Source organism: Oratosquilla oratoria, chromosome 8, assembly GCF_046742065.1.
Source record: "Oratosquilla oratoria isolate Oo_2021 chromosome 8, ASM4674206v1, whole genome shotgun sequence".
Lineage (NCBI taxonomy): Eukaryota > Metazoa > Arthropoda > Malacostraca > Stomatopoda > Squillidae > Oratosquilla > Oratosquilla oratoria.
The window spans coordinates 52,554,820-52,582,440 of NC_134784.1; the positions used below are offsets into that span (position 1 = coordinate 52,554,820).

Here is a 27,621-nt window from a genome sequence, read left to right on the forward strand (position 1 = left end):
AGTTAGTCTTTATTTCCCAGAAACAACGGTCCTCCAGTCGCAGACGGAAGAGCAGAGTTTCCACTTTTCTTGGTGTGGAGCGAGGAAGTACAAGGGGCTCATAGTCTGTGACTGCCCTGTACCACCTCGCCCTCTCTGACACCTCTGCCTCCAGTCTGTGCTGAAGGAACCGTTGTACCTGATTCAGAGCCCTGGTGCGTAGGCGCAACTGATTTCTGCTGAGAGGGACGACAACATCGACTTCGGGTCTTTTGCGCGCCGCTTCAGCCGCGGCGTCGGCTATCTCATTACCTGGGACGCCTACGTGGCTTGGCACCCAGTTGAGCGTAACACTCCTGCCTTGCTGATGCAGCTTCAGCAGGAGTGCTAGGATGGAGGTCAGTAGGCGTACATTGTCGCTGGGCTGTATCGATTCTAAACTGCCTAGCAAAGACTGTGAATCCGTGTGGATCACCACAGGACCAGCTCGAGATATTAGAGCATGCTCTAACGCTCCTTGGACCGCTATGGCCTCAGCTTGGAGAGTGGACGCATGATCAAATACTCTCCTGCCGTAGGTCAAACCATCCGTCACAAAAGCAGCCCCCGCACTGCGAGGCCTGTTGGGGTCTACGGAGCCATCCGTGTAATAGACCGCCGTTCCAGGTCTCGACAGTGCGCGGACGCCTTGTAGGGCCTGCGCTCGTACTCTTTCCTGGTCACATAACTTCTTCTTACTGGGAAGCTTTGTGACAACGAAAGTTGCAGGTATCGACAGCCATGGTGGTGGGGGCTTGAACTCTGGATGTGGAGAGTCCCTGCCCTTCTCAAGGAGAGTGCTGGTGAGCCTGAAGGAGTCCAGGATCCCTGCCGCCTGTGCCAGCCAGGTATCGGAGTGGATAAAAGTACCCACCCGTCCCAGAGCTGTCACAAGGCTCTGACTCAGCTCAGTTATCCTGGGGCTCTGGACCAACTTGGCAAGAAAGTCGACCTCCAGCATTCTGACCCGTGATGTTAATGAAGGCAACGAAGCCTCCATTCGGAGGTTAACGATCTTAGTCCAAGGTTGAGCTCCTAGGATAATCCTTGCTGCGGCATTTTGGCAAGGCTCCAGGTCTTCAAGCTTGGCAGTCGCCACATTTATGAGAGCTGGGGCAGCGTAGTCCACCAGACTGCGGACTGCGTGCACATAGAATGTGCGAAGGACCCGATGCGTGGCACCGAGTGCCTTCCCCGTCATTGCTCTCATAACTGTGGTTCTTGCCTTCAGTCTCTCCTTGAGATAGGTAAGTTCCCTCTGACAGGTGAGCCTCTCATCAATCCAGACCCCCAGGTACTGATACTGGTGAACCCAGTCCAGCCTAAGGTCCTGGATGGTGAGGTGCTTCCCTTCTGTCCTGAGTCTCAGTGCCATAGCTTTCGACTTTGTAGGGGAGATCTTTAACCCTAACCTGCTACATTCCGTCGCCACAGTGCTTAAACAGCGCTGAGCCCTGTTGAAGCACTGCCGTTTCCCAGTAATTAAGAGCGCAATGTCATCTGCATAGCAGATGACCTTGCACCCCTGTGGTAGAGGTAGTTCCAGAATGTTGGAGACGAGCACATTGAACAGAGTGGGGCTGAGAACCCCCCCCCCCCTGTGGAGTGCCATTCTCCAACATTTTGGCCTCTGATATGTGACCTTGAAAGCGTACTTTCGCAGACCGGTGACTGAGATAGTCAGCAATCCAAGAAAGCAGCTTGCCTTTTACGCCCTTGCGAGCAAGGGTGTCTAATATCACAAGTGGACTGGCCAGCTCAAACGCCTTTTCCAAATCCAAAAAGACCACAATGGACGGTGTTCCACTGACAGCATTGAGGAGTGTTGCTATACTGTTTGCTGTGCCAGTGCCCTTGCAGTAAGCATGGATATGCTCATGCAATGGGCCCAGTTTCCACAGCAGCCTGTTTAGCACCATCCTCTCCGCTGTCTTTCCCATGCAGCTTGTCAGGCTGATGGGGCGGTAAGCACTAGGTTCCTTTGGCTTTGGAATTGGCGTTATGATTGCCGTCTTCCAGGCTGTTGGTAGCTTGCCAGTCCTCCAAGACGCGTTTATCACCCTTAGAAGTGCCTCGTCACCCGCTGGCCCAAGGTGGGCCAGCATGGAATAGGTGATGAGGTCCTCTCCAGGTGCCGTGTCTGAGCTGGTCTTGTGCGTGACCCGTAGCTCCTGAAGCGTAAAGCTAGCGTCAGTATCATCCGTCCGACTCACCATGTCCTCAACACCATGGCGCCTCACTCCTTGGAGGTCCTGCAATGTGTCTTGAACACACTGCGGGAGTGAGGTGCTGCTGGAGCGAGAGACAAACTCCTGCACCAGCCGCTTCGCCTCAGCATCAGGGGCATGATGAGTGCGTCGTGGTTGAGTCCTGCCAGTAGCCCTACGGAGCTTAGTCCACAGCTCTGCTAGGGAGGTGTGAGCAGTAAAGCCCTCACACCATTCAAGAAATTTAGCTCTTCTGGCATCTGCAGCTATGACGTGAGCGTCATGTACTGCAGCGCGCAAGTTGGCCAAATTGGTCTGAGTTCGGTGCCGTCGGAAAACACGCCTAAGCATGTTCACCCGATGGTTGGCCTCTCTCACCTCGGGGGTATAATACCAGCTGTTTTTATGTTCTCTGGGGGACTGGCGAGTCTTTGGGATGGCTCTGTTGGCAGCCACCTGAATGGCTGCAGAAAGGTCAGCTTCCAACGTTTCCAACGTTTCCACGTCCTGTGGTGGGACGTAGGACGCTGCCCATTCTTCAACAGACTTCTCAAACACTGGCCAGTTTGCCAAAGCTGTCTTCCACCTGGGAACAGGTAATACAGCTGGTATGGGTGGTGAATCCCGTATGTGCACAGAGACACCGAAGTGATCGCTAGTGACAATAGGATGCACCTCCCAGGTTACCCTAGGGAGGAGAGTGGCCGTCGCCAAGGTCAGATCAAGTCGTCCACCTTGCACGTGCGTCGGATTTCCATCATTCAACAACGCAATGTCAGGGCATTCATCTAATACTGAACTTAAGTGGTGCCCAGCGACATTGGGCCCATGGGTCGACATCAAAATATCATGGTGGGCGTTGAAGTCCCCTCCTATGATGAGGAGCCTGTCCGCAGCAAGAGTACATACTTCTCCAAGGTCCAGTTCCGCTCTCAGGCCCCTGTATATGTTGTAGATGGTGTACGTTTCGTGGGCCCGATGAAGTCGAACCGCAAGAACTTCTACACCATCCCCACATGATACAGGGTCCGTGATTTCACTGCAGGGGATGGATGATTTGACTAAGATCATGCACCCCCTAGCAGTGAGTGAACGAGGGAGGGAAAAGATGCGATATCCCGGAATTCGCACCTCGTCGCTCACCAATGTCTCTTGGAGAAGCATGATATCGTAAGCATGCTCTTGCGCAAGCGCAAGGAGATACGAACTTTTACTGCGGAACCCGTTAAAGTTCCACTGTAGCAACCTCAAGTGATTATTGAACAGGGCGATGTTCTTCCCTGTCAGTTTCCATGAAGGTCTCATCTTGTTGTCCCCGGTCAGACGACAAGATGGGTTGCGACTTTAGAACAGTGGACGCCTTTTCCTCCTCATCAGAAGAGGAGTCTTCAAGCCTCGCGAAACGCCGACCTTTTAAAGGAGGCTGGCGGGAACGTGAGGAGCTTTCCAAGTTCCTGATTGGCTGACCGCTGGCTGGCAGGGACACCCTTGCGAACTACGCTTGCCAACTACAGGAACTTGGAAAGGCTAGCTCCGAAGATTTCTTTGATTAGTGTGTGACGGGTCGTAGGATGCATCACGTCACTACAACACCAAAGTTTGTCAACCAGGGAAAATATTTTTGTATATCTTGAAACATGTGCAGTCCTCTTATCTCTATGATAGTCTGGCGCTACATTTTCTAGCCGACCACTTCAACCTACGTAGTTCACAAAAAGAAAAGAGAAAAATCGCACACACACACACACAAGTAAGAGTTGTCTAAAATCTACATTCCCTGTATCCCAGTGGTGTCATAATGTCATTTGCATATATACATATTTATGATTTCATCTCTATTGCACAAGAGCAAAAGTGAATCCACGACGCTCTTTCAAAATGTTCCTTCTTTACCTATGTCAGAGGTGCAAATGCAATTAATTCAGTATAAATCTCAACAATCTTAGCTCTCCTCTACCACCGTTGGTGTTTTTCCTTTCATTCTTTCTCTTGCGAGACTATTTCATAAATATCGAGGGAGAATGGATAAACGCAAAACGAGCGAGTCCTACATGGTTTTTTACTTCTCTGTTGTGTCATGTTTGAGAGATAAAATGAGTTGTTTATCAATGTGCTGTGGTAAGGCTAACACGCTTTTGTGCAGCTATCTTTTAGCTGTGTCCTGCTGCATTGCTTCTGACCTGGGCAATGGACAGGGATGACCCTTCATCCACAAGGAGCTAAGGTAATAAGGAAATGGTTTATGGGTGGAGGACTGTGCATGCCTTCGTTGGCTACCTGTCTTATATGGAAAAAAAAAGCCTATTTGTATATAAATTGTCTTTTAACCACTTCCGTACGTGATAAGCCTAGCACTTTTCCTTCTTTCTGGCTTCCCACAGGTCATTATTTTTGTCGTGGCACGTCTTCATTAATCTTTCTGTATGAGCGAGCAATGTTATGACGAAGTTCATACACCACTATAATTAGCAGAAAGTGGCTGCGTTTTCAATTTTGTTATGTTACCTGAGAGGATATGCAGTTATAAAAGGCAAATAAGATTTCTGGATATTTGTATATAAAGATAGAAAAAGGTCTGCTACTTTTTATCAATATTACTATATATTTCAGATCTACGGAATCCCTGTCGATGTTCGGCTTGCCATATTTTATGCAGCAACATTAGAATATTTATGAAATAAAAATTTATTTATTCTTGCTATTTACTTGTCCTTTTCTAGTTTTATATATCTTGATTACTAAAGAATATTTTACAGAGCCTGCCTATACTACTTAGGCTAAACTGATCAGAAGAACCCAACCAATTTTCAAACCTTGGACCGTAAATGAAAAGAAAATCCCAATTTATGCAGCTCTGTTGATTTGAAAAAATTCATCAATTCACCAATCCTACTGAGTGCCCCAGGTCCTGGTCTGTCTATGGGAGGATGGACCTAGCACGAGGACGCCAATATTGGGTGAAAAAATAAACAAATAGATAATTAATTAAAATAAATAAAATAGAGAGAGAAAAATTAATAACCTTGTGCATTTTTACTGAATTTGTACTGTATTCCAAGACTCCACCGGCCTCAGGTCACTGTGTGAGAGGAGTTGGCAAAAACCTCGGTTAAACATGGGCTGCAATGGAGAGACACGACCAAACTTAGTGGCACTATTGATGAGTGAAATGCGACCTTTGGCAATTGTTCGTATCTATTCACCCATTTTAAGAAGACCCACTATGAACACTGAAACTTTGGTTGGAAACAGATGAAGCTAAGAACATATGAGTTGCTATTGAAGATCAAAGATTGTCGTAAGGTTAGTTAGGAAGAGGTATTGCTATCTTTTTACAGCACCTGGAAACACTGTGGGAGGAGCTTAGTAAAAGCCTGCCAAAACTTCGTCCAATAGTGAGAGGAGCTACCCGACTTTTGAGGTGCTATTAATAAGTAAAATCTAAAATTTGGAAAGACTCATTGCTGTTCTTCAGCCAAAAGTGAGAGGAGCTACCCTCTCAAAATCCATAGAATCATAATCCTCGCGTTGGTGTTTTATAAATAATAATGCCATCTAGTGAGTGCACCCTGTGTTTTGTGGGAGGAGCTTAGCAAAAGCCCGCCAAAACTTCGACCAATAGTGAGAGGAGCTACCCGACTTATGGGGCGCTATTGATCGACAAAACCCAAATTTTGGAAAAAATCATCCTCGCTTGTGTTTAAGTATACACAATAATGCCATCTATTGAGTGCACTAAGTGTATCGTGGGAGGAGCTTAGCAAAAGCCCGCCAAAACTTTGACCAAGTGTAAAGAGCTACCCAACTTATGGTACGCCATTGATAAGCAAATTCCAAATTTTGGAAAAATCATCCTCGCGTTGGTGTTTAAAAATATAAACAACAGTGCATTGAGTGTACCCAGTGTATTGCGGGAGGAGCTTCGCAAAAGCCCGCCAAAACTTGGCCAATAATGAAATGAACCACCCGACTGATGGGGTGCTATTGATAAGCAATATCCAAATATTGGAAAGATCATCCTTGCAACAATACCATCTATTGAGTTCACCCAGTGTATTGTGGGAGGAGCTTAGCAAAAGCCCGCCAAATATTCGGCCAACAGTGAAATAAGCTACCGACTTATGGGGTGCTATTGATAAGCAAAATCTAAATTTTGGAAACATCAACCCAATAATGATGATGCATCAGTGTGTGGGAGGAGCTTAGCAAATGCCCGCCAAAACTTGGCCAATAGTGAAAGGATCCACCCGACTTATGGGGTGCTATTGATAAGCAATATCCAAATTTTGGAAAGATCACCCTTGCGTTGGTGTTTAAATATAAACAACAATGCCATCTATTGAGTGCACCCAGTGTATTGTGGGAGGAGCTTAGCAAAAGCCCGCCAAAACTTGGCAAATAGCGAAAGGATCCACCCGACTGATGGGGTGCTATTGATAAGCAATACCCAAATTTTGGAAAGATTCCTTGCGTAATAAACAATGTATTGAGTGCACCCAGTGTATTGTGGGAGGATCTTAGCAAAAGCCCGCCAAAACTTCGGCCAATATCCAAATTTTGGAAAGATCCTTGCGTTGGTGTTTAAATGTACAACAATGCCATCTAATGAGTGCACCCAGTGTGTATTATGGGAGGAGCCAGAAATTAACCCGCCAAAACTTCGGCCAATAGTGAGAGGAACTACTCGGCTTATGGGGCACTAATAAGCAAAATTCTGGGTTAGATCTTTTGCTTATGTGCAATTTTTCTTTTATTAATTGAATTCTTTAGCTAATTCAAGCGGAATTTGTTGAATGTGTTCTAATACTTATTGTGTGTGTTTATGGGCGAATTTCTTTATATAGTTTGCATATGACTGGAGTCGAACCTGGTGTCAAACTTTTTTTTCTCAATTACGTGGTGAATGTCAGAGATTATATTTTTGTTGTTGTTTTTATTCTATTTTCTAGCATCCATTATTTAAGAAATCTGTGAGTGTCATAGAATACAAATAATTTTTCATAGTTTTTCACCCATTATACACTCTGCGAGGTATGCATGACAGTCGAGCATAAATTTAATACATCCCTCAGGCAAGTTTGAATCCCGACGACAGAGGACCTTCATGCGTATGAAGAACAGCTCAATATTCACCAAAAAAGCTTGTAGCACCTTTCCCGTTTCCAAAGTCCGCTGGGACGGGATCCCACAACGATAGAAGCCTACCAGGGGTTAGAATACAAAGACAAGTATCTTAATACAAAAGATGTTAGTTAACCCAATGAGATAACCCAGGCTTAATTTCCTTTCGCTAACTCTCCCGTATCCTCCTTAGGCCCATTGGTTTATAGGTAGACACTACAGAAACAGTTATCAAAAAGGGTACAGATGGATAGGCCCATATTTCCTAGTACTCGGTAAACATTTTGTGTGTGTGTGTGTGTATTTACCTAGTTGTATTTCACGGGAAGGGGAGCTATGCTCGTAGGGTCCCGTCTTCATATCTCATTTTATCTAAACTATTTTTAAATTCATGTATTGTTTTTGCACACACCACTTTCTCATCTAACTTGTTCCAACTGTCTATTACTCTGTGAGGAAAGCTGTTCTTTTTCAAATCTCTTCTATAGCTGTCTTTTTTTATTTTCTTTCCGTGTCCTCTTGTATTTCTGTCATCCCATTTTATCAGATTCTCTCTATCAGTAATTTCTATGCCTTTCATGATTCTGTAAATAGCTATCAAATCTCCTCTCTCTCTTCTTTGCTCTAGTGTCTGTAGTTCAAGTTTTTCTAGTCTCTCTTCATATGATAGTTTTGAGAGTGTTGGTGCCAATTTTGTAATTGCTCTTTGTATTCTTTCAAGTTTTTTTATACATTTTTTTGTACTTGGTGACCATATCGTTGCTGCATATTCCAATCTTGGTCTTATCAGGGTGATTAGGATTTTCTTCACCATTTCTTCATCCAAGTATGTAAATGCAACTTTGATTGTTCTTATTAGATTATAAGTTTCTCCAAAAATCTTATTTATATGTTTCTCAGGTGACATATTATTCATAACAATGACTCCCAGGTCCTTCTCATTTTCTATTTTTTTTATTCCTTCTTCTCCCAATTTATATGATCCTGTTATTCTGTTTTTGCTTTTTCCAAATTCCATTATACTACACTTTTTTGTATTGAACTCCATCTCCCACTTCCTACTCCATTCCTGTACTTTATTTAGATCTCTCTGTAGTGATTCACAATCTTCTTCAGTTTTCACTCTTTTCAGTAGTTTTGCATCATCTGCAAAGAAGCTCATATAGCTTTCAATTCCTTCATCCATATCATTAATATATATAGCAAACATTATTGGGGCCAGAACTGTTCCCTGCAGAACACCGCTTATTACTTCATCCCATTTTGAGTGCTGGTTTCTTTTCACTACTCTCATTTTTCTTTCTTGCAAAAAGTCTTCCATCCAATTTAGTAGTTTGCCCTGTATTCCTCCTTCAGTTTCTAATTTCTTAAGCAACTTCTTATGTGGTACTTTGTCAGAAGCTTTCTTTAGGCCTAGAAATGCACAGTCCGCCCATCCATCTCTTTCTTGTATTATATCTATTAGCCTTGAATAGAAACATATTAAATTGGTGACGCATGATCGTCCTTGTCTGAATCCAAATTGCCTTGGATTTAACACTTTGTTTTTTTCTAAATATTTTACCCATCTACTTTTGATAATTCTTTCACAAATTTTTGCTATTGTACTTGTTAGAGAGACTGGTCTATAGTTGGTAGGTTCTTCTTTATTTCCTCTTTTATATATAGGTACTATATTTGCTTTTTTCCAATCTTCTGGAACTTTTCCTTCTTTCAAGGAACTATTTAGTATGCTATGTATTTTGTCTGCCAGTTCATTCCTGCATTCTTTCAGTATCCAGTTTGCTATTTCATCTGGTCCATGCGATTTTCTGACATCAAGATTACTCAAGTGTGTTAATATTTCATTCTTTGTTACTTCTATTTCTTCCATAGGGGGGACTTTCTCTTTCCGTTCATTCTCTTCAGGTTGTATGTTCTCCCTTGTAAAGACTGATTTAAAATGTTTGTTCATAATTTCCGCCATTTCCATTTCCTCAGTGTATTCAACTCCCTCCTGTCTTAATTTATCCAAATCTTGTTTGTTTTTCAGTTTATTGTTTACAAATCTGTAGAATATTTTTGGTTGATCTTTACACTTTTCTATATCTTTTTCATATTTTCTCTTTTCCTCTCTGCACGTTTGTACATATTCATTTCTATAACAGGTATATATTTTCCATTTTTCAGGTCTTCTGTCTTTTTTCCATCTGGTCCAGGCTTTGTCTCTTTTGTCTTTTAACTCCCTACAGCTTTTGTTGTACCAGCATTTTACATATTCTTTTTCTTGTTTTTGTCTTGGGACATACTTTTCCACTCCTGTTGTTTCTTCTTTGTATATTTCTTCCCATTTTTCCTTTTGAAAGAATTCTATTATTTTATCAAAGTTTGTTTTTTCATACATCATTCTTCCTTTTCTATATCGTTCATTTCTTTTCATATATTTTTCTTCATTAAGTTCTGGTTCAATCAATATGTGGTCACTTTTACTTATTGGTGTTTTATATTCAATTTTGTCCACTATTCTAGGTTCAGATGTAATTATTAGGTCTAGTCTCGATGGCTCTTCTTCATTTCTATACCTAGTGTTCTCCTGTATCCATTGTGTCATTGTATAGTCAGTAACCATCTCAAGTAGAGCGTTTCCCCATGAGCCGTCTCCACCCTTTACTGTCATTTCTTCCCAGCAGATTTCTTTGCAATTAAAGTCGCCCATCATAACTATTTTTCCTCCCTCTTCCATTATCTTGTTTAATGTTATCTTTGTGTCCTCTAACATACTTTTATGTTCACTCTCTTCCCATGAGGCTGTTTTCGGGGGCACATAATTTATCACAAACTTTCTGCTCTTCTTATCTCTGTCTTCTACTTCCATCATTATCATCTCTACTGTATTCTTTCCATATGTGACACACTTCACGTTTATATCCTTCTTAGTCAGGAACATAACTCCACCCCCTTCCTTTTTCACTCTGTTTCTAATCCAATAATTATATGCATCATGTCCTACACTGTTGGGTGGTAGTGGACCTTTTAATTTTGTTTCTACAATTCCCATTATGTCTGGTTCTTTTTCTTTCAAATAATCATTCAGCTCATTCAATCCTGTTATTAATCCATCTATATTTGTGTAAGACACTCTTAGTTTTCTGCCACTTCCATTGTGTTCTCTGTTTCCCTTTTGTTTTTCTCTTGTATGTCGACTTTCTTTAGTTTCATATTCACTACTCTGCAATAGAATCTCTCTTTTTCTGACTCCGTTCTTATCTCGTTTTTTTCCTTAGCTACAAGTCTTTTCTGTTTTTCTTCCTCTCTTTCCTCTTTATTCATTTCCCTTTTTATCCATACCTTTTTATATTGTTCACTTGTTGCTAGTTTCCCTGTTTTGGATAAGATATTCTCAGCCGTAGTTTGTGACCTGAATTTAATCTTAATTGGTCTGGTCTTGTCTGTACTATATTTCCCAAGCCTGAATTTCTCTTCGATTTGTTTCATTATTTCTGGTTCATCTTCCTGAACTAATTCTAGTAAATTTCTTACTTTTTCATTTTCCTCTTTGATTCTTGTGGTTCTATCTGGGTTATGTTTCTCTTCCATTCCTAATATAATTATACATTTCTTTTTGTCTGCTAAGTCTCTTACTATATTCTCCTTCTGTCTCATCACTTTAATAACTGAGTTTTCAGTTTGTTCATTCATTTGCTGTCTGATTATGTCAGTGAATGGAACTTTGCTATTTTCTTGAATTTTTTTCCAACCCTCCTTGTTCTCCTTATTATTCTCCTTTAAGACTTTATTCTCATCTTTTACTTCTTTTAACTGTTTTTTTTAATTCTTCAATTTCCTTAGTTAAGTTTTTGTTCGCCTTCTCTAGTTCTTCCAATTTTTCAACTCTCCGTATAATATTGTTAACATGACCGAACCTACGCTCCAAGTCCTCGATCATCTTATCGACCTTCTCTTCTAGTCTTGTCAGTCGGGGGGGGTTTGTGTCCCCCCCACCCTCTTTAAATCCCTGGAAAATATTCTCATCACTTTCTACTGTATTGCTCTTATCTATACTTCTAATCTTTACATTTTTATTAGACATTTCATCGTCGTCGGGGGGCCGTTTGTTTACCTTTCGCCTGTCTGCCTGGGCCAAGTCTACTCCTTCTTCATTTCCTTCCATTTCCCTCAGTAATCCCTCCCCTTTTCCTCTTTCCCTACTTTCCTACTACCCCACGAGCAATTTCCCCCCCACCCTGTAAATACAATAGGCACTTCTCTTTGCGTTGGGATCCACAAAACTTCAATTTTCTTCAGAACGTCTTCTAAGCCGTCCATTCGTTGAAGTGTGTGTGCGTATGTGTGTGTATGTGTATATATATATATATATATATATATATATATATATGCGTAAGTAACCACTAGGAAAAGTAAACTAAAGAAGCAGAGCTCTTTCGTATAATTACATCTTCAGTGCAGATACAAAGAAGGATAATTCCTTCTTTGTATCTGCACTGAAGATGTAATTATTCGAAAGCGCTCTGCTTCGTTAGTTTACTTTTCCTAGTGGTTACTTATGCATTTTTGAACACACGTTCCTAGTGTTTTTATTGCATATATATATATATATATATATATATATATATATATATATATATATATATATATATATATATACTGTGTGGGTGGTGTTACTTGTTGCTGACTGCAAACTACTTTTTTATCACAGGATTGAAGAAAGAAATGGGTGGATACTATATGATTTATGGTCATTTGGAATTAATCTACTGAACTTATCTCTGGATATCTTACATAAATATCATTATGAACCATACAATATATATACGAAAATCTTGGCATTACACTGTTAAATAGGTAGATAAATGAGTGCTGGGTTGATTTGGGCATATGGAAAGAATGAACAAGGAAAGACTAGCAGGAAGAGTGTGGAAAGCAGGAAAACAAGAATGAGATGGATGGGGTAAAAAGGGCACTGGATGCAAGGGGGATGTTAGTCAAGCTAGGAAGAGTGCAGAACACAGAAGTGAATGGAGACTGGTTATAAATGGATGAGAAATGATGCATCCTAAACAGATTTTCTTGTCTGCTCCATATAAATATATATATATATATATATATATATATATATATATACATATATTAGTTTATGAGGGGGAGAGCTTCACCATACAATGAATTGATTGAAGTAACCCAACTCTGGTTGTTTGGCCCTACTGAGGAAGTGCTGTCTTGCCTTTGGTCCAAGTAGTGTGTTAAGTGCATGAAGATAGGATGGGCAATGAATGGATTTTGAATGAATGTGAAGGGTATATTTTGATTTCAAACCCCACACCACACTTTTATAAGGTGGCAGGGGGTCAGTATATATGTATGACTAGGGGAATAAAAATAGTTTAGGATTCTCAGTAGCTGATGTGTTCTAAATCTGATACTGAAGATTTTTGTTTCCTTCTTCTTCATCTTCCAAACTTTAAGCAGGATATAAGCATGAAATACCATGTGCAGGGTCTAACCAATGTGCATATACATCTAGGTGCCAAAATGTCTAGTGTGTCCAAACTACTGGCCATTGCACCATCAGCATGGGTGTGGAGGGTGTTTTTACTTCATATTTTAGGTAACTTACAGTTAGGTTGGAAGTTGTGGATGACAGGTCACTATTAATGTAGGGAGAGTGATCTTTGTACCATATATGGTTTTCTTACATTCTCTTGATACCTTTCTTACTATTCTGATAACTGTGTAGATTCAGGAATGCAGTGTCCCTTTGTGGGATTGGGGTTACAGTCATTGTGGTGCTTAGGTCTGTTGATAATGTTGACAACAGTGACCCTTAGTGGGAGGGGGGAGGGGGGGGGCAATTGCTATAGTGGTACCATTGTATTTTTTTTTTCTCTCTTCTTTTAGTTTGGAGGTTGTTGTTAGTCTTTGGTTCATTCATAGGAAAGTGTTGTCAAGTTGGGTTATTGCTTCCTTTCTGTTGTTGTTTGGATACTGTTACCATTCATGCTGCATTTGGGTGGTTTTGCTGGGAGCAGCTCCCCAGCCAGGTTAAGTTTTTGGGGAAAATTTTCTAGCCCCTTCCCCATGTAGGTTAGCAAAGCAGATCCTGAATAGGGCTGCTCAGTTGGGTATGCTGCTGCCATGCTGTTTTGCTCCCAAATGTCACCACTGGGTGTACACTTCCTGCAATGTAGTTTATGACAAAGGGTATGCAGAGATCCCATCTCTTGCCTTTACATATGCAGGAGATAAGGTGAAAAGGGCTGCAAGACCCTGAAACATTATTCATAAAAGCTAGAGAAAACTTTACCCCTTTCCCAGACAAATGCTGTAAAAAAAGAAAAAGAAAAAAAAATATATATATATATATATATATACATATATATATATATATTGAGATGGGCATTTAGAACAACAAGTATGGCTGATACACCTCTTTGGTGAAAGTGTGTACAGAATGTATCAAAATGACTGACAATCTAGGATCAAAAGATTGTATAATGGAGTCCCTCAAGGAGCAATACTCTCTCCTGCACTATTCAACCTCTTCACAAGTTATCTCCTTACATGATATCCAGAACATCACACCAAGGTGTTCACTTTTATTGATGATCTAATGGTAATACCTCAGAACAGCAAAAACAGAACAGATGCCAAGAACACCCAAGCATATTTAAACAGACTAGAACTGTGGCTGACAAAACAGATGAGACCTCCCCTTAAAAATTTATAGTGGCTACTCACCCTAAACAACCATGAATCAAAGAAACATACATATATATACCAAAGGCTTTTTCCTCCTTACAAGAGAGGTAGCCAAAAAACAAAGGCATAAAATCCACTCCCACCCATTCCATCCCCACATACTCCACTCTCACCCATTCCATCCCCACATACTCCACTCCCATCCACCCCCCCCTCCCTCTTGGCTCCTCCTGGATGACGGGTCATCCCTGTATCTTGCCCACTGCCCTGGGTCTGAAGCAGTGTTGCAAGACACAGCACATCCACAGCAAGGCCACTTCATTAAATCGGTGATCCCCCTCCAACAATAAATAAGATTACCAACTTCTTCCAATGGAACAAAACCCTAAAATTCTGGAACTCACTTTTTATATAAACATATCCTTCAGCCAACACAGCAAGGATATAAAAATTAAAATCAATAGGAAAATAAGCATACCAAGATCAGTAGCTAGCACAGGTTTTGGTCAGATAGAAATAATCACAATCTACATATATGAATTGCATTTATCCAAGCCTCCATGTCCTGGTTCTCTACACTACAATCAAGTAAACAAACAGCACTTTACAAATTACACAAAACAAAGAATTTAAAGTAATAACAGGATATACTAAAACCATCCCTACAGATCCTCTACATGGTGAAACCAAAATTCTCTCCATAGAAAAGCATTTGAAAATAATAGTTACACAGTTCTATCCAAGAATTCTCAACCTCACATTCATCGCATTTTATTTGCTAAAAAAAAAAAAAAAACACTAGTATTTTACTCCTCAGTAATATACAACCTTCCAACATATCAATATAAAACCCACATAAACACTCAGATCACAAAGCAAGCACTCCAAGACCAACCATCAAATTCTGTACTCCACCAAACTCCCTTGGACATCAACCCTACTGAGAAATAACCTCCCACAAGCAAGAAGTACACCATTATCTACATTTGGGCCACCACACAGTTTTAGAACAATACCAACACAGAATATCATTACTATTTTTTTTAATCAAGTTCTTTTAAAAGTTCAGCAACAGATCTTTTCTGCAGTTATATTGGGAACATTTACACTGATCGTAAAACAACCACTTCAAGACAGACCACCAAATACCCTTCTCCATTGAAGCCCTCCAGACATTAGCCTCACAGAAAAATCTCTTCAAAATGATGGTTCACTAGTGGTATTCAGGAGAGGAGAGAAGCAAATGCCAGTTGTCAGCTTTACTACAAAAATTTGATCTATGCACCCTGTACTTTTCCTAAATCCATTTCCTTCCCAATTCACTTAACAATTTCCCACAGTCCTTTCCAACTACACTCAATTGACTGATCCCTCTAAAACAACTGCAATCACATTTGTCCATGGTTGTAATGTCAATTTCATAGGTGCCAGAGCTCTAAAGGGCCTGACAAAACCCTGCCATCACTATCATGTTTCTATATATAATCACATGATGATTAAGTATTTCATGTTTGCACTCACTAATCATTATGAAATAAATATAATTATCAAGCAAATAACAGAAAAACAGCCATCCACTTGCGGAGGTGCCGGAGCATCATTCCGGCATCACTGCTCCCTTGCATTTGTCCATTTTTCTTTTGTAAAGTGAAACTATATATGCATTACTCCAGTCCTCTGGCATATTCCCCTTTCTTGGACAAGCATTAAACAACTTCACTAGTCAATCCACTGTAACAGTTCCTCCCTTTGTCAAGCACTCCATACAACACCCATCCAACCCAGTTTCATGACTGTATCACATATTTTTCTTGTGACACTTGTCATTTTCTTTCATCACAGTCATTTTCTTGGTATCTCCCACTACCACAAACGATCTCTCCCTTATCTCCTCTACGTTCAGCAATTCTCTGAGATTCTCTTCCCATCTCCACCTTACAGCCTTTACTTAAAATAACATCTGCCAATCTGCATCCTTACCTTTTTCTCTCTGCAAGACTCTTCACTTCCTTTCAAAACACCTTTCTTTTATTCCTTTTCAAAATTCTGTCACTCTCCTGACCCATTTTATGTCTGCCTTCATCTTTGCCTCCCTCACCATGCATTCTACCTGACTTCTTGTATCTCATGTACTTTCCTTGTTCTACCTTACAACCAATCCTCACATGCTCATTTCTCTTCCACTACCACCTTCATCTCATCCTACCATCTGGTACCTCTTCTGTATTCTATATTAACTCAGTACAACAACACAAAATCTCTTCACAGAGTAACTTACAGACTGAACCAATGATCATCCTGGGGGCTATAAGAAAAAAGAACTATGCTAATGGAGTGTACCTGTGTGTTGACTAAATAACCAAGATACTTGTACAGTACTGTATTTCAGCTAATGTATCTTGCGAGGTCTTTAGGTCTGCAAAGAATCTTGCTAACCCTTCTTGTGTGTCATTATGCACTGGTTAATAAAATAATTTAGTAAGTCACATTGCATGCAAGCAGCTGTTGCACTTGCATCTGGTTATGTCTGCTACCTCCTGTTCTCTTACCTAGATATATATAGTCAGAGGTTGACAATGTATGTTATGCACTGTACGACTACATATGGTTATATATTCCTGAGTGAGTAATCTTAGTCTGGCCTTATGTGAGGATTCCAGAAATATGTGATGATTCGGTTCAATGTCATGAGCTCCTACACTGAGGAAGCTAAGATAGTGCTTCCTTATGGAGGACTTTTTGAAGCAGGGAATTTCATGTAGTATGCTCTTCCCATGAACTCACTTGCTTGGAAGGATTCAAACTGTCTCCACTCCTAACCTCTGCCAAAAGTAGCATCCCAAAAACATATCCCTCGTATTAATGGGATTATTGTAGACATACTAACCTTATGTTTATTCAATATAATGTTATTCTTGAGCTTCAACACTTTGGTTGGTAGAACGGTAGAACACAAATTAATTTGACTTTCCATTTTATTCTCAGCCCATTCATGAGGGCTTTTTCAGCCTACATATAGCAACACTGAAAAAAAGTATCAAAATAGGGCATAACCCAGGAAGGCAGCTGTCACACAACAGTCCACAGCATACCCGTAACCTTCCACACTGTTATCAAGACCAAGATTAACTGGCATATGGAAATGTATATACAAAAGCACAGCTGCTGCTTGGCCTGAGGCTCCAGCAGTGTGACAATGAGAAAATGGAAATGGTGTGGAAAATTACAAGTATACATAGTACAATCAATTAACAAACTACTCATACACAACTGTCTGTACATATATTTTGAATGGCTTCAGGCAACTCCTTTACTCTTTTCTCTGAGGAATTTCCTACAGTAAAGATAAAAAAGTTAATGAAACTTAACAATTATCAGTAACTATTTACTTGCTAACAATGATCAATGGGGGACCTTACAAATTTAGGGAATACTACAATTGGCAAGGAAAGTCTCATTGAAGTTAGAGGTCTCCCCTCACAATTTCAAATTATAAATATTGATAATGATAATAAGAATAATAATAATGATTGATAGTAAAAATAATAAAATCATAAATATTAATAATAATAATAATGATAACAATTATAAGAGTAATGATGATAATAACAATAATGAAAAATATTCCATTTGTGACTAGGTGAATCTTTATAATAAATATCTATTAGCCAAATTTACATAAAAAAAAAATGCAATGATGAATCTCATGATAAATACTCTTGAGACAATTACTCACAATATTCTTTAGTAATCTGCAATCACACACTACACTAGTACTTTCTTGTTCAACTGACAACACCAGTTCTTGGTAATATGAAGCCAAAGCATCTTTGGCACTCTCTCTCTCTCTCTCTTTCTCCCTCTCTCTCGCTCTTTTTGATTACAAAAAACAATTATACTATGGGTAGAAAGTACAAGTCTTGTAATTTTAACATTACATCATCACATCAATTAAAATACTTCTGATGGCATCCAGAAGGAAACAATCCTTGTTTGGTAAGGCTGCAATGCAAGTGGAGAGTCATTCATTTCATATATTCTGAGGCACACTGTACAACAATCTATTTTAATACCATCTCTCTTTAAATCATAACAGACCTAATTCTTCAGTATATAAAATGCTATATATACTGCAATAGCTCCTCTATTTGATTTGGGTGATGTTATACAAAGTCAAAATGCAACACTATAGCTTCAATGCAAATATACTAGGTTAACATAGGATTTTAGGCAGGACCCTGTGTGGGACACGTATCTGCTGCACCTTTTACTGTTGGTATATAATGATGTTAAAATAGGATGTGAGCAAAGGAGTCACAAAGCCTTGACCATAACAGCATTCAAATGAAGCCCACAGGGATTCACTTAAATAAAAAAATAAAATAAAAAAAGAACTGTAATAATGAGTGCTGTGTGGGTCACAGTGTGACAAGTATGATATATCACATCAGGAGGCAGTAAAAAACCATCGAGACTATTAGATATTTAGATGCACATCTCTTGTCTGGTATTGTGTGTGCTAAGCTGTAGGCAATTTCATTGTCTTCCTGACACTTTGGCTAAATTCAGTGCACCAATACATCACTGTGGCTGAAGGTATCGATATGGATGGATAATGTGCACTGTCGTCATTATGGTTGAAGGCTGTGCACAAGGGCATCACTGAAAGCTGTATACCTTCCTACCATAGGACTGATCTACTGTACTGCAGAATTGTTGTCTTGCATCTGAAGGCCTTCACTTTAACTTTTCTAGATGCCTGCAGGACTGTACTGCATTACACAGTATGCATGGTTGTTACCTGAATCCAACTGAGTAACCTTACCCTCCACATTTCAATTCCCATTTGTTTTATTTATTTAGTTCTCTAATCTTTACTGAGGATACAAAGGTACTTAGTGCAAAGGTCTGGCATGAAATCTGATGCATATGTAATATATATATATATATATAAATATAAATATATATATATGTATATATATATATGTATACATACACACACACACACACCAAAAAGCCCATTCCTTCTTAAAAGGGGTGGCCTAGTCAAAGCATATATCCACCCTATATATAATTAGATTTAGCTGTCAGGCATTGCTGTTGAAGTGCTGTGTCTTGTTGCATGGCTTCTGACCTGGGCAGAGGGCACAGGACAGGGATGGATCTTCAGTGAGCTAAAATAAAAGGGAAAATGCATGGGCGTTTGGTAAATGTGTGATGGGTTAAGAGTGGGTGCATGCCTTCACTTGCCACTTTATCTGGAGGAAAGAGCCTTTTAGTATGTATGATGTATATCTATATACGTGAAATATATATGGTGGGGGTTATGAGGATGGGCAAAGTGAGAAATCAAGAGGTGAGGCAGAGTACTGGCAAATAAGGTTGATCAAATATTATGTGGATAGTTTGGGCATATGGAAAGAATGAGTGAAGAAAGACTAGTAAAAAGAGTGTAGAAGGCAGAAGGGAAGATCATGAATGGGATGGGTGGATGGATGGGGTGAAAGGAACCACAGGTAGCAAATAAAGGAAATGTCTGTTCAGCTAGGTAGGGAGAGAGCAAAAGATAGGTGTCAGTGGAGAGTTAGTGTCAATAAAGTGATTTCTTCTTGTTTCTTCTGTAATTTCATATGTTGATGATAGGGAGGGTCATCATATAATGAAGCAGTGGGGGTAAACCAGCTTTGGCTATAGGAACCTGCTGTGGAAGTGCTGTGTCTTGCTGCATTGTTTCTGACCTAGGCAGTGGGTGGGAACAGATATGGCCCTTCACCTGCAAGATTAGATATCAGGGTCGCAAGGATATTGGATGAGTGCGAGATGGGTGGATGCCTTGGCTGAGCACTTCCCTTATAACTGGTATATGGCCTTTTGGTACAAGTATGTACATGTATATGTGTGTGTGTGTGTGTGTTTATGTAATGCAATATGTACATCATACACACAACAGGTCTTCAATTTGATGTGGTTCAGTACATACAAATGAATTCCTATTGCAAACGATAAATATGTTGCCCTAATTAGCGAATAGTGTATCCAGGAAAAATGGAGTCATGCGGGTCTACTGAGACAGTGAATGCATAACAAGCATGAGAGGACAGATGCTGACTTACACTGCTGCTATGTTCATCTCTTGTACCACTTCAGCCTCATCTTCAATCATCTGTGCATCAATGGCTTACTTCATTTCCTTGGCAAAGGCAGAAATCATATGATATATCTTTCTCCTTTTATTGTTATTATCATAATTGAGCCAATCACTAGTTTTTCCACACAAGTGTTACTCTCCACATGAAAGGAGGCAAACAACAGAAGAAAAATTCAATATATTCCAGTTATATTGTAATATACAATAAACCCTAGACACAGGCTTATCCAGATGTCACTACCCCAAATGCATACACCACTTGGCCACTGTATCACCTGCCATTCTCAGCTGGCAGGTGAGTCTGTGTGATTGTGATTAGGCGTACTAGCGCTGATGGAAGATGACGATGAAGCAGCCTGTGGGGGCATGAAGACTCTTGCCCGTGGGTAGATGGCAAGAGAGTGTGCCTTAAAACGAGACACTTCTTCTGCTGTAGCATTGAAGGCACGAGATTCTAACCATTCTAACACCTGCTCACAAACCTGTAATGTAAAAAAAGCAAACATTTCAGAAATGTGAATGTCTTGTTCAAACATCATTTGAAGTCCCACACATAAAAAGGGAGCCATACGACACTCTTGGCCAGACAGTTTATTGCATTTAACACTATTAAATAGGGTTATATCCAATAAATTAAGTCTGGTCAAGGGTCACATGACTTACTTCCTATGTGTGGTGCTTCAATTCCACCCTTGAAGGGGTTAAGAATTCTAATTACATACATACATATGCCAAGGGCTTTTTCCCCCTTACATGAGAGATAGCCAAAGTCAAAAGGCATAAATCCCACCCATTTCATCCCCACATACTCCAGCCCCATTCACCACCTCTCCCTCCCTCTTTTCTTGGCTCCTCCTGGATGATGGGTCACCTCTGTATCTCACCCACTGTCCTGGGTCAGATGCAATGTAGCCAGACAACAGCACATCCACAGCAGCCGCTTCATTTAATCAGGGACTCCCCTCTCCATCTCCTCATGCAGAAAAAGAGAAGATGGGGAGAAATCACTTAGGGCTACATCAAACTATCATTCACACATACTCCCTCACCTCCCCCAACTCCCTTCCATCCATCACATCATCCATACACAACCATTCTCCACTCACCCCTAGCTTCTGTCTTCTCCCTTCCTTCCTCAACAGACATCCCCCTCTTTCCCAGTGCCCCTTTTGCCCTGTCCATCCATCTCATCCTTGGTTGCCCCTCATGTTCACTCCCTCCACCTCTGCCTTCCACACCTCCTTTAATAATCTTTCTTCACTCATTCTTTCCTTGTGTCCAAACCATCCCAATACTATTTCATCAACCCTATCTCCCAACTCCCTTTCCACCTCCACTCTCCTCCTCACCTCATTTCTCACTCTCCAGCCTGGTAACCCCTACCACTTCTCAATTTCATCTCAAACACATTCAAACTCTTCCTTTCTATGTTCTATGTTTATGCACCATATAGTGCTGTTGGCACAATCATTCCTTCATATAATCTCTTCTTAGCATCCATTCCCAAATGTCTATTTCTCATTACACTTTTTAATCCCCCAAGGCATTTACTCGCTTCTCTCAATCTACATTGTACCTCCACCTCCACTCCTCCCTTTCCTGCCACATTTGCAACTAAGTACCTAAAGCTATCCACTTCCTCCAGTCTCTCTCCCTTAATACTCACTTCCAATTTGCTGCCATATCTCCCCTTGTACATCTCATCACCTTACCTTTACCCACATTTATCTTCAACCTCCTTCTTTCACACACCTTCCCAAACTCTGTCACTAACTTTCTTAATCCCTTCTCTGATCTTGCAGTGTCATCAGAAAACAACAACTGGCTTATCTCCCATTTTTCTCCATTTCTTTTAACCATCGATCCCCGGCCCATTACTCTTGTGTTTACCTCTCACACCACCCCATCTATGTCTACATTGAACAGTCACAGTGACATAACACATACCTGGTGAAGTTCCATCTTTACATCAAACCATTCACTCTTTCCATTTTTTATTCTAACACAGGCTCTATTAATATGGTAAAAACTCTTGACTGCTCTTAACAGCTTTCCTCCTATCCTATATATCTGCAATACCTCCCACAGTGCCTTCCTGTCTACCCTGTCATAAGCCTTTTCCAAATCCATAAAGGCCCAAAAAACATCCTTACCTTTTCCTAAAGCTTTCTCACATATCTGTCTTACCACAAAAATTTGATCTATGCAACCCCTACCTGTCCTAAACCCACTGTTCCTCACCAATTACTCCGTTTCTCTCCTAATCCTCTCAATCAAAACCCTCCCATAAACCTTCCCAACTACACTCAACAAACTGATCCCTCTGAAACTACTACACTCACATTTGTCCCCTTTTCCCTTATAAAGTAGAATTATACAGGGACTCCTCCATTCCTCTGGCCCTCTACCCTCTTTTAGACAAACATTAAACAACCTCACCAGCCAGTCCACCATCACTGTACCTCCCTTTTTTAGACACTCCACATAAGACCCATCCAACCTAGGTGCCTTACCTGCTTTCATCATATTAATAACTGCTTTCACCTCATCTTTCCTTATTTCTCCTCCATTTTCCTCATTCATCACTGTCATTTTCTTAGCGCTTCCCACTACAACTACCTTTTCCTCCCTATCCTTCTTTACATTTAGCAACTCCCTAAAATTGACCATCTTCCTCTTCCTCCATTATCATCTCTCCATCTGCACTTTTCACCTTTTCTTCTCTACTTGATTCGCCTCCTCTTCTTTTCTTAATTTCCTTCCAAAATAGCTTTTTAATTACTTTCAAAATTTTCTGTCATACTCTTACCCATTTCACATCTGCTCTCCTCTTTGCCTCCTTTATCTTATGCTTCATTTTTTCTTTGTACCTCATATGATTTTTTTGTCCTATTTTGTAAACAATCTGTGAATGCTTGTTTCTTCTCTTCTACAACCTTCTGTGCTTCATCCCACCACTCACTACCCTTCCTTCTATTTCCACCCATCCTCCTTGTTCCACACACCACTTTTGCACACCTTGTGACTCCCTCCTTGAAACATCCTCATTCATCTTCCACTCCTCCCTCCCACTCTTCTCTCAGCTTCTTCTTGTACTTCTTTTCTTTCTCATTTAAGCAGTTTACTCTAAGTACCTCCTTACCTTTTGTCCTTTTCCTCTTTCTTCATCTATCCCCCACTCTCAACTTACCTTCCACCAAAATATGAACTTAGACTCCCCCACTCTCTCCCCTTAGAACATGTACATCCAAAACTCTTCCTATTCTTCTTCTGGTTACCACTATATAGTCCATTAAAGCTCTATCTACCACCCTTCCCACCCTCTCCCATGTGTACTTATACTTGACTTTCTTTCTCAATATTGTATTTGCTATCATCAACTCTAGACACATCTCCACCATCATCTCTCCATTGTGACTTTTTCCTGAAACTCAACACTTCCCAACCACTTTGTCTATTGGTTCATCTCCTACCCTAGCATTGAGATTTCCCAATACCACTATAGTCTAGTGTGACATTTCTCCCTAAACCCTGTATACACTCATTTAAAGCTATCCAAATAGCCTCCCACTCCTCAACACTCTTCTCACTACCAGGCCCATATTAATTGTAGTTACAACTTACATATTAATTACAAACTGAGTAATTTAATCTACTTATCTAGAATAACCCTTACATCATTCCACAATATTGACATTGCTCCACATTCACCTCAAAATTATTGAATCTCCTGACCCTCATGCATATTTCATTTGTGTAAGAATTTACCACTTTCAATTGACTTTATCCCATACAACAACAATGCCTCCAATTTACCCATTTCATATGCCTGCTTCAAGTCTATGAAAGAGAGAGAGAGAAAAAAAAAAAAAAAAAAAGGTAAAACTTCTTGCATACCTGTCTCACCACAAACACATGACCTATATACCCTCTTCCTTTGTTAACCACACTGCTTTCCTCCAATTACTCCATTCTTCCTCTGTTCATCTCCTAATCTTCTCAATTACCACACACCCATTAATTTTACCAATTAAATTCAACTGAGCATGTGGCAGAATCGGAGGAGGGATTGAGGAAGTTGGTGACAGAGTTTGGGAGAGTGTGTGATAGAAGAAAACTGAAGATAAATGTGGGTAAAAGTAAGGTGATGAGATGTACAAGGGGTGAAAGTGGCAGTAGTCTGGAAGTGAGCATTAAGGGAGAGCGACTGGAGGAAGTGGGTAGTTTTAGATACTTGGGTGCAAATGTGGCAGGAAAAGGTGGAGGTAGAATGTAGATTGAGAGAAGCAAGTAAATGCCTTAGATTAAAAAATGTAATGAGGAATAGACATTTGGGAATGGATGCTAAGAGGAGACTATATGAAGGAGAGATTGTGCCAACAGCACTGTATGGGGCAGAAACATGGAACATAAGAGAGGAAGAGAGAAGGAGTTTGAATGTGTTTGAGATGAGGTGTCTGAGAAGTATGATGGGGGTTACTAGGCTGGATAGAGTGAGAAATGAGGAGGTGAGGAGGAGAACAGGGGTGGAAAGGGGGTTGGGAGATAGGGTTGATGAAAGAGTATTAGGATGGTTTGGACACATGGAAAGAATGAGTGAAGAAAGACTAGTAAAAGAGGTATGGAAGGCAGATGTGGAGGGAGTGAACATGAGGGGACATCCTAGGATGAGGTGGATGGATGGGGTGAAGGGGGCTTTGGGGAAGAGGGGAATGTCTGTTGAGGAAGGACGGGAGAGGACAGAAGATAGGGATGAATGGAGAATGGTTGTATATGGATGATGTTGTGATGCATGAGGTGGAATGGGCGGGGGGATGGGGGGTGAGGTAGTATGTGTGAGCAAATTTTTGACGCAGCCCGAAGGGATTTCTCCCCGTCTTCTCCTTAACCACTTCAATACGGGACTTAAATCTCGCGGGCAGCAGCCAATGCCAGCCGTACGACGTAACGAAATAATATTCGCATCATAAAATATAGTCGCCGCTTATATCGATCGTTCTCTCTTTCACCCGCGAATTTTGAAAAACCACAGAGAATGGGATTAAGGCCGCATTTGGGAGAATGTAAAAACACAGGGGCGACTACAATAAATATAATCAAGACGCCGATATGGCAGCGTCGCGAATCCACTTGCTCCTCATGACGCCTACGTGTGCGGCACCGTATGGAAGGGGTTAATGCATGGGGGGACGGAGAAGGGGGGGTCACCGATTTAATGAAGCGGCCTTGCTGTGGATGTGCTGTGTCTTGTGACACTGCTTCTGACCCAGGGCAGTGGACAAGGTGTAGGGATGACCCGTCATCCGGGAGGTGCTAAGATGAGAGGGAGGGTGGAGGGGTGTGGAGTGTATTCAGGGATGGAATGGGTGGGAGTGTTTTTATGCCTTTTCCTTTTTGGCTACCTCCCTTGTAAGGGGGAAAAAGCCTTGGTATATGTATGTAAATTCAGCAAACTGATCCCCCTTATACTTATCCTCCTTCCCCTTGTTCAGTGGAACTATACAATCCACTGGTACACATCCTTCCTTTAGACACACATTAAACAATATCACCAGCCACTCCACAATAATTTCTTTACCTTTATCAGACATTCCACCCAATAACCAACTAACCTAGGTGCCTTTCCAGCTTTCATTTCTTTCAGACAATTCTATCATCTCTTTTGCAATAAGTTTATCATTTTCCTCTCCCAGACACCTTGATTAGTAGTACTAATTGCTTACCTTTAGTGTCCTTCCTTGAAGCTGGTCATCAAGTGAGGTTGCAATGGTGAGCGACCGATCTCTCTGCACACTGTCTAGAAGAACCATTGACTTTGCAGCTGAAAAGTTAATAACAAATTTAAATACACACCTTGATTAGAGGACATCATAAACATAAATAAAGTGTCTTGGGCCACCTCCCATACTAAGCCTGGTGTAATTATAATAATTAGGCTACAAAGTTAACTGATATTAATAATTGTTGCCTCAAGTTTCCCTAAATGGAAGCCTGCAGCCCCATAGTAGCTGGTAACAGTCCTCAGGCCCTCCCATGTATCTCTCCAATAACATACTTTGGACTAAGTGTTGCATCACTGTGGGTTAGTTCCTGTTCCTGGCTTATGATAGTAGAAGGGGAGACTTTGCCAGCTTTCAGTTCTCCTTATGCAATTAGGTAGAGAAATACAACTGAAGATGCAAGAGATTCTGGGCCACATATGTATATGACCTAGGCACTGGGCAGGAGACAGGGATAGATGACCATTCATCCATGAGGAGCAGTAAGGGCGGTGGATGGGAGTGGAATGGGTGGGAGATGGTGCATACTTTGACATAAGTTACCTCCCTTATTAGGGGGAAGAGGCCCTTGGTATACAGATAGCTGAGCCAGCTGTTGTTTGTGGATAATACTGAACTGAGTTAGAGGATGGACTAAAACAGTTTGTGGAAGAGTTTGGGAGCATATGTGAGAGGAGAAATCTGAAAATAAATATGGGCAAAAGTAAGGTAATGAGATGGAAAGTTTGGCAGCGTGTTGAAAGTGAGTTTGAAAGGAGAAAGGTTGGAGGAAGTGAAGAGCTATTTATGTAGTAGGGAATGGAAGAGTGGGGAATGGAAGAGTGGGGGTGGAGGCAAATTACAGATTAACCTCTTCACTCCGGGGCACATTGCACGTCTGGCAGCATTAGCTGTCCGACGTGCGATGTTGCATCATAATAATCGCATTATAAAAAATAAAGTCAGTGCTCAATCGTTTGTTCTCTTTCACCCATGAATTTTGATAACCATAGAAAATATGATGAAGCCAGTTTAGAGAGAATGGAGGTTACGTAGGTACGACTACAATAAATATAATCAAGACACCGACGTCGGCATCATCACGTACCCACTTGCTCCTCATGACGCCTACGTAGGCGTCACCATATGGAAGTGGTTAAAGGAACCAATTATATGTCCGGGAGGAATGAAAACAGTTTGGGCATATGGAAAGAATAAGTGAAGAAAAGGTAGCAATAAAGAGCACTGAAGGTGCATGGAGTAAACTTGAGGAAAAAACTGAAAATGAAGTAGATGGACAAGGTGATGGGCACTGAGTAAAAGAGGAATGTCTATTGAACAGGGGAGAAAGTAAAAGACAATTATTAGTGGAGTGTGGTTATTGATATAACCACTCCCCACTAACAATTGTCTGGGTGAGGATTTAATGTAACCTGAGTAGATTTCTTGTCTGTTCTGTAATTTCTGAAGAAGATGAGGGTAGGGGGAGATGCCATGTAACGAAGCTGTGGGAGTAAACCAGCTCTCATTATTATGTCTTGCTGTAGAAGTGCTGTGACTTGCTGCATTGCCCTTGACCTGTGCAGTGGGTAGGAAACAGGGATGACACTTCACATTTGCAAGGAGCTAAGATGGAAAGAACAATAAATGGGTTTTTGGATGAGTGAGGGTG

At 40.9% G+C, this 27,621-nt stretch overlaps 1 protein-coding gene across 2 annotated transcripts in view; it reads right to left on the reverse strand.

The window, feature by feature from the left end:
- Window positions 1-19,338: 19,338 nt before the first annotated feature.
- The window catches only part of Naa15-16 (N-alpha-acetyltransferase 15/16), a 70,974-nt gene continuing 62,691 nt past the window's right edge, over window positions 19,339-27,621 (reverse strand). For both annotated transcript variants that reach the window (XM_076189200.1, XM_076189201.1), the window contains exons 16-17: window positions 25,914-26,011; window positions 19,339-20,672 (exon numbers count right to left, since the gene is read on the reverse strand). In XM_076189200.1, coding sequence (XP_076045315.1) covers window positions 20,475-20,672; window positions 25,914-26,011 — 296 coding nt within the window. In that variant the 3' untranslated portion in view covers window positions 19,339-20,474. The remainder of the gene's footprint in view (window positions 20,673-25,913; window positions 26,012-27,621) is intronic.